The sequence below is a fragment of the Dreissena polymorpha genome, chromosome 7, assembly GCF_020536995.1.
Source record: "Dreissena polymorpha isolate Duluth1 chromosome 7, UMN_Dpol_1.0, whole genome shotgun sequence".
NCBI lineage: Eukaryota > Metazoa > Mollusca > Bivalvia > Myida > Dreissenidae > Dreissena > Dreissena polymorpha.
Window position 1 is genome coordinate 33,734,928 of NC_068361.1, and position 18,503 is coordinate 33,753,430.

At 39.4% G+C, this 18,503-nt stretch overlaps 2 protein-coding genes across 3 annotated transcripts; both read left to right on the plus strand.

The window, feature by feature from the left end:
• The first annotated feature begins 379 nt into the window (after window positions 1–379).
• LOC127836952 (uncharacterized) lies at window positions 380–10,993 on the plus strand. 2 transcript variants are annotated; one of them, XM_052363622.1, is made up of 8 exons: window positions 2,365–2,628; window positions 3,256–3,339; window positions 3,695–3,829; window positions 4,398–4,475; window positions 8,368–8,571; window positions 9,703–9,895; window positions 10,415–10,523; window positions 10,681–10,993. In XM_052363622.1, the coding sequence occupies exons 1-8, from the start codon at window positions 2,502–2,504 to the stop codon at window positions 10,861–10,863; spliced, it is 1,113 nt and encodes a 370-aa protein (XP_052219582.1). In that variant the 5' UTR covers window positions 2,365–2,501; the 3' UTR covers window positions 10,864–10,993. The 2 variants fall into 2 exon arrangements, 1 of the variants encoding a protein (XP_052219582.1); XR_008029014.1 differs by lacking the exons at window positions 8,368–8,571; window positions 9,703–9,895; window positions 10,415–10,523; window positions 10,681–10,993 and adding an exon at window positions 380–513 and having other exon boundaries at window positions 1,461–2,628; window positions 4,398–4,411.
• A 2,098-nt stretch (window positions 10,994–13,091) lies between these two features.
• LOC127836958 (uncharacterized) lies at window positions 13,092–18,179 on the plus strand. The gene is made up of 3 exons (XM_052363630.1): window positions 13,092–13,401; window positions 13,916–14,021; window positions 18,076–18,179. The coding sequence occupies exons 1-3, from the start codon at window positions 13,315–13,317 to the stop codon at window positions 18,123–18,125; spliced, it is 243 nt and encodes an 80-aa protein (XP_052219590.1). The 5' UTR covers window positions 13,092–13,314; the 3' UTR covers window positions 18,126–18,179.
• Window positions 18,180–18,503: the final 324 nt, after the last annotated feature.

Genomic DNA, 18,503 nt, shown 5'->3' on the forward strand with positions numbered 1-18,503 from the left:
AGGTTTAATCGCATTAAAAACGCGAATAACGCACGATATGAGAAAATGTTTAATATACTGTATGAGCCTCGTTAAGGAAAACCGATGCTTAATGCATGAGCATAAAGTGTCATCCAGATTAGCATGTGAAGTCCTCAAAGATTAATCAGGGACGAAACTTCCCGCTTTTATGCAATATTTCTTTTAGAGGAGGTCGACCCGAAATTCGACTTTAGGCGGAGATGGTCTTCCTGGATGAGCCTCTGCGGACTGCACAGGCTAATATGCATGGGACGAAAATGTACGCACATTAATCATTGATTAAGCCCAGTTTTCCAAGAACGAGGCACGTGCTATTAGACCATCTGTAGTTTATCTTGACCATAATCGCGTCTCTGACCTCGTTTTCAACGCTAATCTTTTATGGACCCGACAGATGTCAGACCTGTCTATTTTGTTGAATGAGGCCGTCATTTGCAATCATGCTGTACACGGGGATATTCCTGTCGATTCTCTGTCTACACCAAACATATGGTAAATATATTTGATCCGTGCTCTGTGAAAAGGGGGTTTAATGCGTGTGCATAAAGTGCCGCCACAGATTAGCTTTTGCAGTCCTCTCCGGCTAATCAGGGACGACACTTTCCGCTTTTATGGTATTTTTCGTTTAAAGAAAGTCTCTTCTTAGCAAAAATCTAGTTTAGGCGGAAAGTGTCGTCCCAGATTAGCCTATGCGGACTGCACAGGCTAATCTTGAACGACACTTCGCAGATGCATTAAACACCTTTTCAAAGAGAACGGTCCAATTTATAAATTATTATAGTTCATAAATTATATTGTATGTTTAATGAAGTATAATATTTGTATATCGTTAATACTTGTAGCTCAGACGTTTAATTGTCCTATCAAACCATGTATGAAGGCACGATGAAATTTACCCGTATTAACACAGCAGAGTTAATGCATTTTATGTGAAAGGGAATATTTGCGCAACTCTCGGAAATATTAATTTATCTGATCAGTCGTCAATTAAGATTAACAAATATATATCAAACCACAAATGCCTTCTTTGCAATACATGTTTCTATCTAAAACTCTGACCATGAATAGAATATTAATATCGTTTTATATCGGCCAATAACTGTTTATTAGCCGACACACGATGATACATCGGATCTTATACGTGTTGATGTTAAGTTATACAGTGTATACAAAATAGCTGAGCCTCGTTATAGGAAAACGGGGCAAAATGCATGTGCGTATGCCATATGAGTTATTACAGCCCGAACAGGCAAATCAGGGACGACACTCTCCGCCTAAACTAGATTTTCGCGAAGAAGACTTAAAAAAAACTCATAAAAGCGAAAAGTGTCGTCCCTGATTTGCCTCAGCGAAATGTACAGGATAATCTGGAGCGACACTTAAGCGCACATGATGTTTTTCCAGAGCAGCGCTCATTTGGTTTACTCTTTTCAACACAGGGGCACAGAAGCGACAGTTCACTCCAGGAGGTCTAGGGGGCGCGTCCTTCAATGCCAACGAGCTGAACGCTAACCTTATGGGAAGCTTCAATCCAGGCGCCATGAATGGTGGAATGGGAAACTTCGGTTCCGGCGGCTTTGGAATGACCGGAAGTGGTACATCCGGAACCGGTGGAACTGGAGGAACAGGGTCGTCTAGCGGGTTTGGAATGACGGGTGGGACCAGCAGCGGCTTTGGGAATTTCGGTTCTGGTGGAACTGGTAGCGGATCTTCTTCTGGTATGAGTGGGGGCAGCACATCAGGTATGGCAGGCGGGTCGAGCGGATCCGGAAGCAGCAGTACAGGCGGGACTTCGACTAGTGGAGGTTCTGCATTGAATACAAATGGAGGACAAGATTTTGGTAACAGCGGCTTCGGTGCTAGTGGCAGCACATTCGGGTCTGGGACGACAGGCTTTGGCGGAGCAAACGGTTCAAGTTCAACATCAAACTGGGATGGTCACTATACCGATCCAAACAGTGGCGGTGGAAGCAGTAGTGGTGGCGGTCTTGCTGGGGCCGTTTCCGGTTTGACTGGGGGAGGCAGTGGTGGATTGACGAGCGCTTTGGGCGGAGGCGGAAGTACTGGAGGCACTAGCGCCGGAAGTGGTGGCTCGAGTACCGGTACCGCTGGTTCAGGGTTTGGCGATGCATCAGGTTTTGGGGGATCGTTTGGAGGCTCCAGTTCAGGTTTTGGTGGTGACTTTGGATCTGGAAACGCATTTGGTGGCAATTTTGGATCCGGTTCCGGTTCTTCTGGTGCTGGTTTCGGAGGAACAACTAGCGGTTCGGGGACAGGAAGTACAGGATCAACTTCCGGTGCAGGGTCGAGTTTGCTCACCGGTGGCGGCAGTTCAGGCGGCGGGATAGGCGGGGCAATAAGTGGCGCTCTTGGTGGCGGAACCGGCGGCAGCGGAAAGTACGGCCGAAAGTCTTACTCCGGGCGGGTTTGGCGGCTCGAACGCCACGACGGACGGATTTGGCGGAACATTCGGCAGCACCATGGGAGGTCAGAGCGCCAGCGGCCAGCAGCAGTTTGGGATGGGAGGCGACGGTCAGGCCGGTCAGTTCTATGGCAACCAAAATGGCGGTACAGGCGGCACAGGCGGTCAAGTCGCGTCCGCTATAGGTATCAGTATGATTTGGTTCCCGTTTACGATTATTTTATAACTGTTGTTAATATTGTCGAGTTTCATTTCGCATATTTCTGTCTAACAGTTTATGCCTATCGTTTGTTCGATCTTCGAATCAATTTAACCCATTTATGCCTAGCGTCTAAAAAAGGGGCCTTTGCAAACAGCGTAGACCCAGATGAGACGCCGCATGGTGCGGCGTCTCATCTGGGTCTGCGCTGTTTGCCCTAAAGGAATTTCTGTAAGAAATATTATAAATATAGAAATAAATATACTAGACATCCCTAATTTTAGAAATGCATGTAAATGATCCAATTTATAAGGATGGGAGAGTTCACTAGGCATAAATGGGTAAATATCCGTTCGGGTTGTCAATCGATGATACTATAGCGTGACTAGAGATGATGTTGCTTATTAATTACTTGTTAAATTCGTGTTAATAAAAAGTGCATGTGTACATGATTGGTATAAGCGTAAGAAAATCATTAGGTCAAATATGAAATGAAGTGAAACTTATCTTGCATTAATAAAAGCATATCATTCATGAATTGATCAAAAGAAAATACTTGAACGCATTACTGGCGGTTGCTTGTCAATTGTACAAACCGCTAATGTCGTCTCAGGGTCGGTTGTTGGTGGCGGCAGCGGAAGCGGAAGTGGTCAGGCCAATATCGATCCCATGAAGTCTGGAGTCCTGAACGTAGGCGGTAATGTTCTTACTGCCCTAGACCTATATACGTGAAGCTGCTGAAATTACTTGTTGATATTTTGTAAATAATAAATAATTATGTAAAGTTATGTTTAACTAATAGCGATTAAACCCGATTTACTTTATTAATATTAATTACAAAAAAATTTTGGTCAATTTCTAAAATCTTTTCTAAGCGAAATGACATGGCCGAAATCCAGCTGAAGATGAAAGTAATAACAAAAAAAAACAACACGTAAGACATGCACGTAGCTGAAAATAATAATAGACATATAGGTACGATGTCAGACATAAAATGTTTTCACTGGTCACGTGCACCTGTCACTTTACTGGTCACGTGCACCTGTTTCTAGGCGGTGACATGGTTAACAACCAGGGAGGATTCGACAAGGAGACCGGAAGTTACAAGCCCGCCGCCGGCTCGCAACCCACTTCCGGGAAGTACAACAACGCCGGTTTCACTCCGGACCAAATCGATGGATGGAAAGGTAATCGAACGTGTGCATGTATACAAATTACGTTGTATCTTTCGAAAATCCACGAAAGCGGTCATTGGTTTTACACGCATGAAATGTGTCTGCAATAACGTTATATAACAATACAACGCTTACTTTACAAATTAAAATATCGATTGTGTTAGTGTTATTTGACGCACCAAAAGGATATTGGAGTTTCTTCTTATTCGTGTATAAATTTAAAAATGCAGTTGTAACCTTAATCTCAACATAATGTGCCAATATCAAACTATTGGAGAAACGAAATTATTGCATGTTTACTATAACGAATTGCAAATATTTCCTTTAAGAGAAACTTTGTGTACAATACGCCAACTCTGTTGTCTGTGCACGTACTAAATAAAGACATGCATGTTTTTTTTTGGTATTCCTCAAATGAGATTGACATAATGATGTTATTTTTATGTAGTTGTCGATGCCTTACTATTGCAGTATGAAATGAATCACTTATGAAAACTTCCCAAATTAAGGATAAAAATAAAATTTAACTTAAGATGCTTCTGGAATACCACCCCTGATATATATCAGGCAATATTTACAGGTCGTGACGGCGACATGAACAACGGTGTGGGTGGATGCTGCGAGGGCTACGGCAACGACTCATCCAGCAGCTCAACAGGTAGCCACAGGAAATGACGTCACACTGAACATATCAAAATTGTTGCGTCACTTTGTACACGACATGACAGTAGCGTCATCTTTTTACATGACATCATAATAGCGTCACGTTGGGAGGTCATTGCAGTCGATAAACTATTTACATTTAGTTTAAGTTGTCAAGCTGTACAGATAATCACATAAGCGTAACGTTGTACACGTATAAATAGCAGCGCATGTTGTAAACGTCAATATAAGAGCGTCATGTTGTACACGTCATATAACTGCGTCATTTTGCAGAGGTCAATATAGCAGCGTCACGTTTTACATTTCAATATAGCTGCGTCTTGTTGTACACGTCAATATAGCGGCGTCATGTTGTACACGTCAATATTGCAGCGTAACGTTGTACACGTAAATATAGCAGCGTCATGTTGTAAACGTCAATATTGCAGCGTCATGTTGTACACGTCAATATAGCAGCGTAATGTTGTACACGTCAATATAGCAGCGTAATGTTGTACACGTAAATATAGCAGCGTCGTGTTCTCGTATAAATAGCAGCGTCATGTTGTACACGTCAATATAGCAGCGTCATGTTATATACTTCAATATTTCACATATCGTTACTATAAATAGTAACAAAATGACGTCGCGATAGGGCCGTTATTCGTATCTAGCGGGCCAATATAAATTACATCAGTCCGCAGAGCCGGGCCGATTTTTCATATCAGAAAAGAATGGAATCGCGCGACTGAACAAAATGGCGTCCACATTCAGCCTTAGCCAACGGTGATCAATAAAATTGAGCTACAACTCAACGAGAGAATCGAACATGATTATAATGACACACGTAGCACACAATTTGGATAATTTAATACAAATATCGATTGAAACTGAACATCATCTGTACCTTAAATTGATGCCTCTATTTGTGTTTAACCAGCATTTGTCAAACACTGTGAAACAGCAAACTTTATAGAAAAAGACACACATACCTCAATGACAACTTAAATCCGGTTCTTATAATAATAAAATAACAAAGATTTGTAATTCCATTTTCTGTTATTCCATCTGTTTATCTACTTTGATTTTAAATCACACTTTTAAACGATTGCATCGAAAGCTTAACACTGTCACCATAAACACGGTTTACGAAATCGAATGTCGAAGCGATTATAATAATTCTATTTCTATCGAAGCTCCCAATTATGAATGTCAAACACAAAATCCGAAATACGTTTTGGAATCGTTCGATGCTTAAACAATATTTAATTGTTAAAGTCTAGGTAATTTCGTCATTACGTCACATGAGATACGTCATCAATTGCGTAATCAATTGAATGAAAATAAAAGTACGGAAGGCTGTTTCTGCTTAAATTTTAGTGAAGGACCAAAATAGTATGATATGTGATATAAACGATAACACACGGCAGAGCTGGGCCGGACGTCAAAAATCGGCCCTAGCCGCATAATGGCCCTCGGGCCACAGGCCCTCGGGCCGTTATGTAGGCAGCGGGCCGATTATAGACGCCCGGCTCAGCTCTGCCGTGTGTTATTGTCTAAATAGCAGCGTCAGGTTGAAGAAGTCAATATAGCAGCGTCATGTTGTACACGTCAATATAGGAGCGTCGTGTTGTTCACGTATAAATAGCAGCGTCATTTTGTACACGTCAATATAGCGGCATCGTGTTGTTCACGTATAAATAGCAGCATCATGATGTACACGTCAATATAGCAGCGTCGTGTTTTTCACGTATAAATAGCAGCGTCCTGTTGTACACGTCAATATAGCAGCATCGTGTTGCTCACGTATAAATAGCAGCGTCATTTTGTACATGTCATGATAGCAGCGTCATGTTGTACACGTCATACTAGCAGCGTAATGTTGAACACGTCAATATAGCAGCGTCATGTTGTACACGTCAATATAGCAGCGTAGCTTTGTACACGTCAATATAGCAGCGTCGTGTTGAACACGTCAATATAGCAGCGTCATGTTGTACACGTCAATATAGCAGCGTCATGTTGTACACGTCAATATAGCAGCGTCATGTTGTAAACGTCAATATAGCAGCGTAGCTTTGTACACGTCAATATAGCAGCGTCGTGTTGTACACGTCAATATAGCAGCGTCATGTTGTACACGTCAATATAGCAGCGTCATGTTGTACACGTCAATATAGCAGCATCGTGTTGTTCACGTATAAACAGCAGCGTCATTTGGTTCACGTCAATATAGCAGCGTCATGTTGTACACATCAATATAGCAGCGTCATGTTGTACACGTCAATATAGCAGCGTCATGTTGTACACGTCAATATAGCAGCGTCATGTTGTACACATCAATATAGCAGCGTCATGTTGTACACGTCAATATAGCAGCGTCATGTTATACACATCAATATAGAAGCGTAACGTTGTACACGTCAATATAGCAGCTTAACATTGTACACGTCAATATAGCAGCGTCATGTTATACACGTCAATAAAGCAGCGTAATGTTATACACGTCAATATAGCAGCATAACGTTGTACACGTCAATATAGCAGCGTCTTGTTGTACACGTCAATATAGCAGCGTCATGATGTACACTTCAATATAGCAGCGTCTTGTTGTACACGTCAATATAGCAGCGTCATGTTATACACGTCAATATAGCAGCGTAATGTTATACACGTCAATATAGCAGCGTCTTGTTGTACACGTCAATATAGCAGCGTCATGTTGTACACGTCAATATAGCAGCGTTGTGTTGTTCACGTCAATATAGCAGCGTCATGTTATACACGTCAATATAGCAGCGTCTTGTTGTACACGTCAATATAGCAGCGTCATGTTGTACACGTCATACTAGCAGCGTAATGTTGAACACGTCAATATAGCAGCGTCATGTTGTACACGTCAATATAGCAGCGTAGCTTTGTACACGTCAATATAGCAGCGTCGTGTTGTACACGTCAATATAGCAGCGTCATGTTGTACACGTCAATATAGCAGCGTCATGTTGTAAACGTCAATATAGCAGCGTCATGTTGTACACGTCAATATAGCAGGGTAACGTTGTACACGTCAATATAGCAGCGTCTTGTTGTACACGTCAATATAGCAGTGTCATGTTGCACACGTCATAATAGCAGCGTAATGTTGAACACGTCAATATAGCAGCGCCATGTTGTACACGTCAGTATAGCTGCGTTGTGTTGTACATTTCCCTGTGGAAAATAGACATGTGAAAAAGCATTTGGAACATTTGATAATGCGTGTAAACATATTTATTAAAGCTCGATTACATCGAGAGCCTCACGCATATTTTAAACGCTCTCGAGTCTGTATCCTGGGCCTAGAACAAGTACTTGGTATCTTTAAAAGAGGTCTAAAGAACGCCCCCACAGTGGGGATCGAACCCGTGACTCTCGGTCGCAAGGCGGAAATCATTTCCATTACGCTACAGCAACATTTGATTATTAATCATGACAATATTAAAAGTGCAATTATCGATATTCACAAATACAAATTGGGGATGATTTCCGTGTGTTTAATGTGCGGCGTGAAACCCTACTTATGTGAAGGGTTATATACATGTACTTGACTTTTAAGTAAGTCACCATATATAAAACTACGATAAAAGTCAAACGAAACTAAGTGAAATACACACTTTTTATATGTAACTGACATTATCTGCTATACAATTGTATATAACCAATGTATTCTAGACTGAACCGTAGACAAATATTAAACATTTACATACACGTAGTAAATAACTGTGTAGGTTACACAACTTCCAGAAATGAAGCTATGCAAATGTTCACAGGCGTTCCATTTCTTTCTTTTTTTATTTAAATTATTGAAAATTCAAGCATCGATGACGTAATTCAATGATTAATCAGGTGATTGTATTCTTCGCTGTCAGCTCAAAACATGGGCTGGTCGTCCGGAAACACGAGTAACATCATGGGCTGGGCCGGAAGTAACGGAAACACGTCGTCGAATTCCCACGGGTGGGTTGACGAAAAAACCGGATCCAGCGGGTCTTCTTCCGGTGGCGTAGGAGCCGCTGCGGGCCAGGCGGTTTCCACTGCAGTCGACATGGTAGCGGAGGCGGCGAAAGCGGAAGGTAGCATGTTAGTTTATAAGTGCTAGTTTGATACAAGCAAGATCAATCCATTCTGTATCCTGCAGTTATTAGATATAGGCCGGCGAGTTAATGATAAGAGAAATAATTAAAGTAAAAGAACCTCGAGTTTAAGCCCCAAATTACTTTAACCCTTTCCCACTCAGAAGCAAAGTTAAAATGACAAACAACATAAAACCAGAACAGCCTGCGAGTAACTCGCAGTCTGTTCAGGTTTTATGCTGTTTGCTGCTCATCAGTGTCTAAGACTTGGGAATGAAGCCTTTAAAACTGGAATCTAGTAAGAAAAGTATTTAAATAAATTAAACTTGCTGAGGGACTTCAAATGCATCACAATAGGTATCTAAATCGTTTAATAAACCGTTCTAAGGTTGTGACCAATAATATGTAGTCCTTAATTGTGTGGGCTATTTGACACATGCTGTTAATAGGTTCACCGTTTCTATATTAATTGTAGAACTAGAGGTTAGCTGTTGATAGGGACCCAGATTTTCGTTTGTTTGAAAAATGTCATCAAATGAATTAACTAACAGCGCTATACTATTTTGAATAGATTCTACTAATTTAAAAAAGAAGGATCCAGGCTCGTAAGAAGAAAAGGCTAACATGCTACAACTGACTTCTAAGACTTATGAATTTGAATGGTAGTTTAAACACTATGTGGATAATCAACGTTTGCTTATTTTCGATAAAAGCATTAAACAATGATATGCTATTGTTTTTCAATTCAATTGATGAGTATCAATAAACAAATTTTTCTTAGTCAGAAGTAGTATCGTGATTGTTTAAATATAAGTCCCTTTAACGATTGCGCTTGTAAGAATAGGTAAATGGTGTCCAGTGCGTATTTTGCACAACACGATTGATTAACGTTTAACTTTTACAATTTCGACCCGTGTTAACGCTCCCTCTTCAAAAATGTCTTCCGATTGTCAATAACCTTCGTTTCTTAATAAAGTTTAACTGATTCCGGGTTACCGGTACTACTAGAACTGACCAATCGGTGAACTAAATGCGAAGAAGCGTCTTTGTTGCCAAATCGTAACACGTGCCATCGGTAACACGACGCGTTTATGTAGTGAATTGCAACCTACTCCCCAATTCTCTCCGTAGTGAAGGCTCTAGCGAACTGTTTCAACCCGGTTGGAATGGCAATGGCGGGCGAGATCCTGGTGGACCCCCGCATTACCCTGGCACAGCAGCACGCCGACAACCACACGGACAAGGCGACGGCCTTCCAGGCGACCCTGGACTGGGTGAAGATGCTGCTGCCGCCTAACCCGCCCCAGATCCCACAGCGTTCTAGGTGGGTCACGTGATGTACGCATGTACATGTACAACATAACTACGAAAGCTCTTCACACAGGACTCTCGTCGGAAATAGTGTGCTTCTTAATTTATTTGCATTATTGTCCTTGCGAATTTAGCCATAACGAACTACCGGTAGTTATAAGAAACGCATCTTAAACTTCTTATATATTAGACTTGGAGTCAACTAAATCCAGCATCGTTATTATTTTCTAATCACTAAAAAAACTGAGCTCGTGTTTAATTACGTGGAAATACAGGTTATAATGAGTTATTCAAGTATTGCACGCGAAAATCAAAACACCTACTTGTATGGAGTAACATAAATAAAACATAGTGAATATTTAAAAAAACGTCGAACTTTTTAAGCATGCGTTGACATTTCAAGGGAAAAAGTTATTTTTGCTAAAATAACCATATTATCTATTTCAGGTAAAGTAATGCATTATTTTCATCAAATGCCCAACTATACATCGCTTCAAACTATTTTCTCACTGTTATCATATATCATTTCCAGCTATTCCTGTCCCGACCGCTGCCCGATCCCCGCCCCCGGGCTGTACGGTTGTCCGAGTGTTACCGTCCTAAAATACATCATCAAGCTGGCGGAGAATGGACCAATCACGGTGAGTAATGTTTACCACAAAGCAATATATGACGTCTACAAAGTCATGCCAACATGGTCACTGTTTGACGAATGTTTTTCCCATTTCAACCTAGTCTTGTAAGGTCCTACCAAATCATCGTCAACGTGCCTGAATATTGACTAATCTTACTGTTCAGGTGAACGACTTCTGTGGTGGTTGTCATGACTGCAATTCGCCGCACTACGCCGGGGACGCCGTTGACCTGAAGAAGGATATGATTCGCACGAGCGAGTTCTGGGTGGAGTGCCAAAAGATGGGAGGCTGGTTCTTTGACGAGGGCGAGAGTCTTCATTGCGACTTCCGGGCGAAAAAGAACTGAACAAAGCTGAGCGCGCGCTTGTGTTGAAATTGCTCTCCGAATTCTCAACGACATGTTGGCAGTTTATTGTGCGATTGTTTTTTTTCCTAACAGTGACAAAGTATAGTGATATAATATATTATAAATGTGACTGGATTTGTTTTTCATTTGTCTTTCATTTGTATAGGGTGTGTGTTGGGTTGTTCAGTGTAGAGATAGTTCTGTGTCGCTTGGCAGCAGCTCCCTCGGGAGGACAGACACAGCTGCTTCTCACCTGACACTCAACTCTCACTTGTGGTTTCGGGACCTTTACCCAACAGCAATATGGTAACCGCCTTTTTTGTGGTAGAAAAGACGTGGGCGCCTATTGTACGACCAGCTGTAAGTTTTTGGAGAGGAGACGGGCGCCGTCAAGATTATCTCAAGCCCACTTCAAGGAAATGAAATAGAATCAGTCGGGGCCCGGAATAACAACAACCGTGTACTCCACCACAAGTCTCTATGGAGGATGCGAGTTAGCATGCGCATACGGGATGGAGGTCAGCACGAAAAAGTCGAACATCATGGTGAACAGCACGAACAGCACCACTGCAGACATCACCATGAACGGCAAGACACTGGAAGGGGTGACGAGCTGCATGTACTTGGGAAACACGAACCCCTGCGGTCCGAATAAGAATTGCCAGCGTAGGCCATATTGATTTGGTTATGAATAAGCAGCTCCATCAGCTTTCCCACCGATCACAGGCTCTACAAGCCGTTTGAAGTCTCCATCCTACTTTACGTCTGCGAGACCTGGACACTTCACACTGACAAAGAACGCAGGATACATGCCTGTGAACACAGGTGTCTACGAAGACTGATACGCAGCTCCCACATACAACATAAGACCAACCAGTATGTACGGAACATGACAGTAGCACTTGTTGGCCCACAAGATCCCCTCCTGGCGTCCATCAAACAGAAAAAATTGGCTAGGTTTGGACACGTCACCATGCACGACTCTCTGTACAAGAGCGAGCTCCAGGGCACGCTAGAAGGAGGTCGCTGTTGAGGCCGTCATAAAAAATCCCTCCCCATGGATGAGCTACTCCCAGCAGCCCACAACCGACCTGAACGGCGGGGGGTCTCCGTGTCGTTGTTTCTCATTTTCTCCCTACACCCAGACCAGTCAAGGTATTGATGATGATGGTGATGATGATGATGAGAGCTTATATGGACCACCACCATGCACCTACATGTACCAACTTTGATTCAAACTAACCCAACGGTACAATCAATCAACAAAGTGGACTGTCGGATTAACTGTTTTTATATTGCCGTAATGCACTTGTATCAAGAACCACCTTGTAATGGAGGTTCAACATGACCAGTGGGATAGAATGGAACTATATGGCACATGTTTTCCATTAAATCGTTTCCGTGATATTATTTGAAAAAAAAAACCGCAAGCTCTTATCACGTTCAAATTACAGTATGTTGCCTGTCACTTAACTGGAATTAAAGTGTGTTTTTTTGTCAACTACACATACCTATCCTTATTTTTTTCGCCGACCTTTTCTTACTAACTTAACATTAAATTAACTAAAATTAATTACGGAAATGATATTAAAGCGAGATTTTGAATATTTCTGTAATAATGTAGATGCATATTCTTCTTTAATCGGTTATCGTCAAAAAGATTTTATAAAAGTAAAGCCTACCTAAACCTACCCACGTTTTTGGCGATGTAAAAGGAAAAACATGACGTTTTTGTCCTTGACGTTTGTCGCGTTCCTGATTATACTGGGTTCAAAAATTAAAGACCTGATTTACTTTAAGTAACTAATTTACACATATCACAACCCCAATTTTTGGACTAAAATGCGCCATTTTAATTAAATGGTACACTCAACAGTACACTTTATTTGAAATGTATAAATGTTGAGTAAATTAATTAAAAAAGCTGTTCGTTTATAATGAAAAAAGTGTGAGTTCTTCTAAGAAAACGTAAAGAGTGAGTTTAACGGGGTCCAATATCGTCGATTTAACAAACACTTTAAACTTAAGGTTAACGATTACAGCAGATAAGCGAGAATTATTAGTGTTGTGTAACCTAAAAGATCAGTTTTGTCCCCTTGTTATAACTTCAACATTATATTAAATGTAAACAATACGTTGTGAAGTGCAAGTTGAAGGTAGATCCATCTGACATATGTTATTAAGTTTAAAGTTGAATTTATGATTCTTGGTAATGTTAAATTATGTGTATATTATAATTGAAGATAACATGAATTGATAAAATACGTTGCCTTCCAAACAGACGTGTACGGTTTAACTTTGTAATTTGAGTGTTGCCAACAATGTTGACCCATCATTAATGATAATATAATTTGTATATTTATAAATGTCTGGTCCTTGTCATAGTATAGGATAAAGAAGAGACAGCACACATCTTTATAAGTCATAAGAATTCTAAATGCAAGAGGTGTGATGAAATCTGAGCGAGCTTTGGGAAGTGGACTCCTGTTAGCCACTGGAGTTGTGTTCATCTACTACACGCTCTGGGTCATTGTACTGGTCAGTTATTTCTTCAGTTGTATTATGTGAGCCTCATTAAGGGAAAACTGGGCTTAATGGATGTGCGTTAAGTGTTGTCCGCACAGGCTAATGAGGGACAACACTTTCCACCTAAACTAGATTTCTGTTTAGAAGCAACTTTCTTTAAACGAAAAAACACCATGAAAGCGGAAAGTGTCTTCCCTGATTGTCTTTTGAAGACAACACGGTCTAATCTGGGACAAAACATAAGGCACATGCATTAAGCCCAGTTAATTAGAACGCAATTCAGGCATTTGGAAATACTCGTGCAAATTGGCTTGCTCTATGGAAATAACAAGAGTTATGCACTGTTTTAACCATAAAAATGTGTTCTATTGTAAAAGCTGTTTAAACTGCATTTAAGCTTACTGGATCATAATTTGTTTTTTAAACAATAAAAATTAGTGCATACTTAAGGTTGATGTCGCACTCACATGTTGTATATCTAAAAACATTCTTGAGGTACTGCAGACAATACAGTATTTTATTGCAGCCGTTTGTGGATGAAGATCAAGTAGTCATTCAAAATTTGTTTCCTGATCGTTCGTACGCATTGGGCATTCCACTTCTGGTGGGTGTGATAGGCCTGGCTTTGATAGGTGAGTTGAATGTAGCCAATTTTTTTTGGTACAAGATACAAGAATCTTTATTTTACGTCGGATATGAATAACAGTAAACATTAGCTCATGAGCTATTTTCCGACAAACAAATGTATATATCGTAACAAGTGTACATGAGCTAAAAAGAAAGATTAAGCATATTATATTAAGCATATTATATAAGTATTTAAAGTATAAAGACATAGTTAAAGCACATAAATGATAAAACACAAATTAAGTGCAAATGTACATAAAGAGCATACAATGTTGCATGTTACAAACACATACATATAAGACAAAGGGTAAGATACCTAAAACTACATTAAATAAAGTTTTTTTGCTTTGTTCAAATATTAACGCATATATTATACATATTTTAACACTTAAGACAAAGCATAGCATACCTATTATAAATTAAAGATATTAAAGCAAGAAAAGCACATAAGAACATGTTTAAAAGCATATTAAAGCACATGAATAACAACTACAGGGCTTTTTTTCATAGGTTGGGGATGGGGCCTTTTGCTCTTGCCGTGGGGAAAAATAGCGCAGTATTTTTTGCAAAAGGGGAAGAAAAAAAACCTTGATGTAACTTTGATTTATGGGGAAAACTGCATGATTTTAAAGTATTTTCCAGATGGAAAGGCGCCTGTGAAAGGCCCCTGTTAAAGAAGGAAAAAAAGCCCTGTTGACTGAAATGTAATCAAATTTTATTCATTACCAACGGTAACTTTCATGGTGTACTCCAAAGTGTATTTGCACGGAATACTATTAAATGTCCCTGGTTGCACATGACAATAGGCTAAGAACTGCCAGGGCCCTCTCTTACCGCCAGGGGAAGCCACCCACATCTCTCATGAGGGGGAATTTTCGCGCCGATAACCTTTGATGGGGGATTTTTTTGGCTCTCAGAGTCTCTCCTTACTTAATTTTTCTCTACATGTTTGCACTTCATTCATTGTTAACCAGGTTTTCCGAAGGAAAAAACTGGTTATTAGATTGGCGAATGCGGGCGGGCTGGCTGGCTGGCTGGCGGGCGGGCGGAACAAGCTTGTCCGGGCCATAACTATGTCGTTCATTGTCAGATTTTAAAATCATTTGGCACATTTGTTCACCATCATTGGACGGTGTGTCGCGCGAAATAATTACATCGATATCTCCAAGGTCAAGGTCACACTTTTAGTTCAAAGGTCAAAAATGGCCATAAATGAGCTTGTCCTGGCCATAACTATGTCATTCATTGTGAGATTTTAAAATCATTTGGCACATTTGTTCACCATCATGGGACGGTGTGTCGCACGAAAGAATCACGTCAATATCTCCAATGTCAAGGTCGCCACGACTAAAAATATATTTTTTTTAAAAACAAACTTACAAAGGGGGTTAATTTTGTTTGTTCATTTCAAAAGTTCAGTTTGAGTTTTCTCCCTTTATCAGATTTTTTTTTCACAATTGAAACCTGGTTTTGTGACAATTTTGTCCCTTGTTTTTTTTATAATTTAGTATATTTTACACTCATATAAGCCTATACTGTAATGATGTATTATAAAGTGAATGTCAATATAATAAAGAGGTGAAACTTCTGTTGTTCCAGCAGTATTTCTCCTATATTACCCACATACATGGTCCTTTATTTATGGCAAGTTACCATTATCGAAGGTTAGTAGCACAATACCAGCTGGCAACACTGGCAACATAGGTATAAAAGTAAAAAAAAAAAAATTTTTTTGGAGGGGGGAATTTTTTGCTGAAAAAGGGGTAAAAAGTATACTTTTTTCATGGGGGAAGCCGCCGATATTTGGCGGGAAAAAGTGCAAAACGAAGGCCCTGACTGCCTACTGTATAATAGGGTTATCAAACAGTTCCATGTCACAATTACAAGAGGAAAGAATGCATGATTGAAACCATTAATTTAACAATGGTATGGAACAAATTTCATTTCATTTTGCACTGATATCATTGGTAGGATGGACTGTGGTGGGTGACAAAGTTCAGCATGTCTTTTGTTATTGTATATTTGTCTGTGTAGTTAATTGTTTTTGGCACTCTCAACAGTTTGATATTGGTTCTTACTTAGTTGATGTCATAGTGATTTAAACTGGCAGTTATTTTTCAGTCCCATTGTTGCCCTGCGTAATATTATGGTCTATGTTTTGTTCCGAACAATCTTATGACATGCATCTTGTTGTGTTTAATTCACACTTGCTTTTTGTCAACCATCTTGTTTCTTTCTGCCTGCCAATGATGTGCAGTCGTTTTGACAGTTGGTACTAGTGAAAAGTATGGTTAGTTTTCAGAGTTGAAATACGGCTGAAATAAATATATTTCATTAAAATTTCTTAGAACAAAAGAAAAAGCACTGAGAGAGTTGTTGTACACTCTTTCTTATGAACAGATGCAGTTAAAATCCAGCTTAAATACCGAAATTTTAATGACATTTAGAGCACGTTTTATTTTTAGAGACATCTGGCCTACACATGCCCCAAACACAGGGTCAAAATAAAACAAATAAGATTAATTAATACATAAAAGAGGTCTGAAAGGTGTAGTTTTTATTAGCTTGGCTGTTTTCTGAGAAAATCCGAGGTATTGTTATAGCCAGCTCGTCCTGTCGTGTTGTCCGCGTCGTGCTAAAAACTTAACATTTTGTTAACCTTTTGAACATTGGTTCTAAAATGAAAGTGCTTCCACCTACAACATTGAAACTTCATATGTAGCTGCACCTAAGCGAGTTCTACATGCCACACCCATTTTTGGGTCACTAGGTCAAAGGTCACTGTGACCTCTAAAAAAAATAAAAAAATCTGACAATCTTTCATTTTATATTCAAAACTGCATCCACAGCCGAGCGATGGCACCCATAATGCGCTGCTCTTGTTTTCATTATTACGGTTATCAAGCAAATAAACACATCACAACTTAGATAATTTGTGGTGCTTAAAGTATGTACATGTCATAATGGCAGACATGTTTAAGTTTGTATAAATTCTTTAATTATTGTAAGGGCTTGCAAATTAAAGCAGTTTTTCTCCCCTAAATGCCTGAACATGGTCCATTTTGCCCGATCTTCTACTTCAGGGAGCCACACTTCGCTCATTTTTTTAGACAATTTGTCAGGATTTTTTCTACATGTAGGCCAATACCTTTGTTATCAATGTTATTTCACAGTTGTTTCAAATTGGACTTTGATTTTTTTTAATTTTTCCAATTTACTTACCCTATGTAAATTCATGCGAAAATACACAGCACTGCTCGATTGGTTTTACGCTGCTCACCAGGTTTCGGGTTTCCTGGGGTGGTATTTATTGTTCAGGTGTTTAATGTTTGCGAGATATTAACATTGTCCGATAGTTTTGAGATATCAAAATTATCTGACAGTTGATAGTAAGTTGGCAGCTGCTCATTTGTAGGTAAAGCATTAATATATTTGTAAATGGCCTATGACTGTGCATCAAAATGTTCTTGAGTGACTCAATGAAATAAACATAGTTTCTCAAATAATTTCTTACAGGGACTTGTTAACACATGCCTGTATTTTGAAAAAAAGTAATTAAATAAATTTATTACGGTACACAATAAATATGTTTGGTATGTATGAAACATATTGCTTTTCCAACGATTTAAACCTGTGAATTCTGATGTAAAAGCCAACTCGCTACCATTGCACAATTCAGGCTTGTGACATGAGCTAATTATAAATGCTATGTAAAGTAATAGAACCCAAATTATCAGTGAAAGCATTTCAAAAGCTTTCTTATTTTATTGATTTCTAATGATGATTATTCATAAATGAACCAATATTTTTACTTTGATCTTTGAGAGGTCAATAAGAGGAGTGCTGTTTTGTTTGTTTAAATATAATTTATTGATTCTTTTGAATCTGTTATAATAAGTGTTGTTTTAAATGCTATTTTGCTGGATTTTGAATAAGTCCCTTTTATGAATCTATTTTAAGAATTGTTGTTTAAATTGTCATTTTTCCGGACTTTGAACAAGTCCCTTTTATAAGTATGTCTTATTAATTCAATGCTCAAACAGTATTGTCTTTTTTCAGGTTGTTTTGTGGCAGTTGTCCAGCTGGGACAAAAGGAGAAAAGGAGTTGATAATTTAATGTTGTATATATCCAATAAAATTCAAATGATAATCAAAGCATTAAATCTGCAGTTCAGTTATCATTTTAGTGATTTAACAAAGAATAATTATTTTAATATTATGATTTGAACAATCATAGTAATTTTTATTCTAATGGAAACATAAAGACAATTATATAAACACCCTTCTTGTTTTTGTTTGGTACATGTACATATCCTTCTCGCTCTCAATGCATGTATCCCAGGCCAGCACCAAAACAACAAGCAAATTCGTTGAATTGATATTCCCCTCCAATATGCTTCTGGACACTCATACCAAGTTTCAATGAAATCCGCCAAAGCACTTCCAAGATATGGCTCCCGACACACAAAAAAGCATTTTTTCAAGAT

Bases quoted from the DNA above. Each gene is read 5' to 3' on its own strand.
- LOC127836952 (XM_052363622.1), top strand. From the start codon at position 2,502: ATGGGAGGTCAGAGCGCCAGCGGCCAGCAGCAGTTTGGGATGGGAGGC. The intron at 3,340-3,694 runs GTAATGTTCTTA...ACCTGTTTCTAG, and splicing joins TGGAGTCCTGAACGTAGGCG to GCGGTGACATGGTTAACAAC. The intron at 10,524-10,680 runs GTGAGTAATGTT...CTTACTGTTCAG, and splicing joins CGGAGAATGGACCAATCACG to GTGAACGACTTCTGTGGTGG.
- LOC127836958 (XM_052363630.1), top strand. From the start codon at position 13,315: ATGAAATCTGAGCGAGCTTTGGGAAGTGGACTCCTGTTAGCCACTGGA. The intron at 13,402-13,915 runs GTCAGTTATTTC...ATTTTATTGCAG, and splicing joins CGCTCTGGGTCATTGTACTG to CCGTTTGTGGATGAAGATCA. The intron at 14,022-18,075 runs GTGAGTTGAATG...GTCTTTTTTCAG, and splicing joins GATAGGCCTGGCTTTGATAG to GTTGTTTTGTGGCAGTTGTC.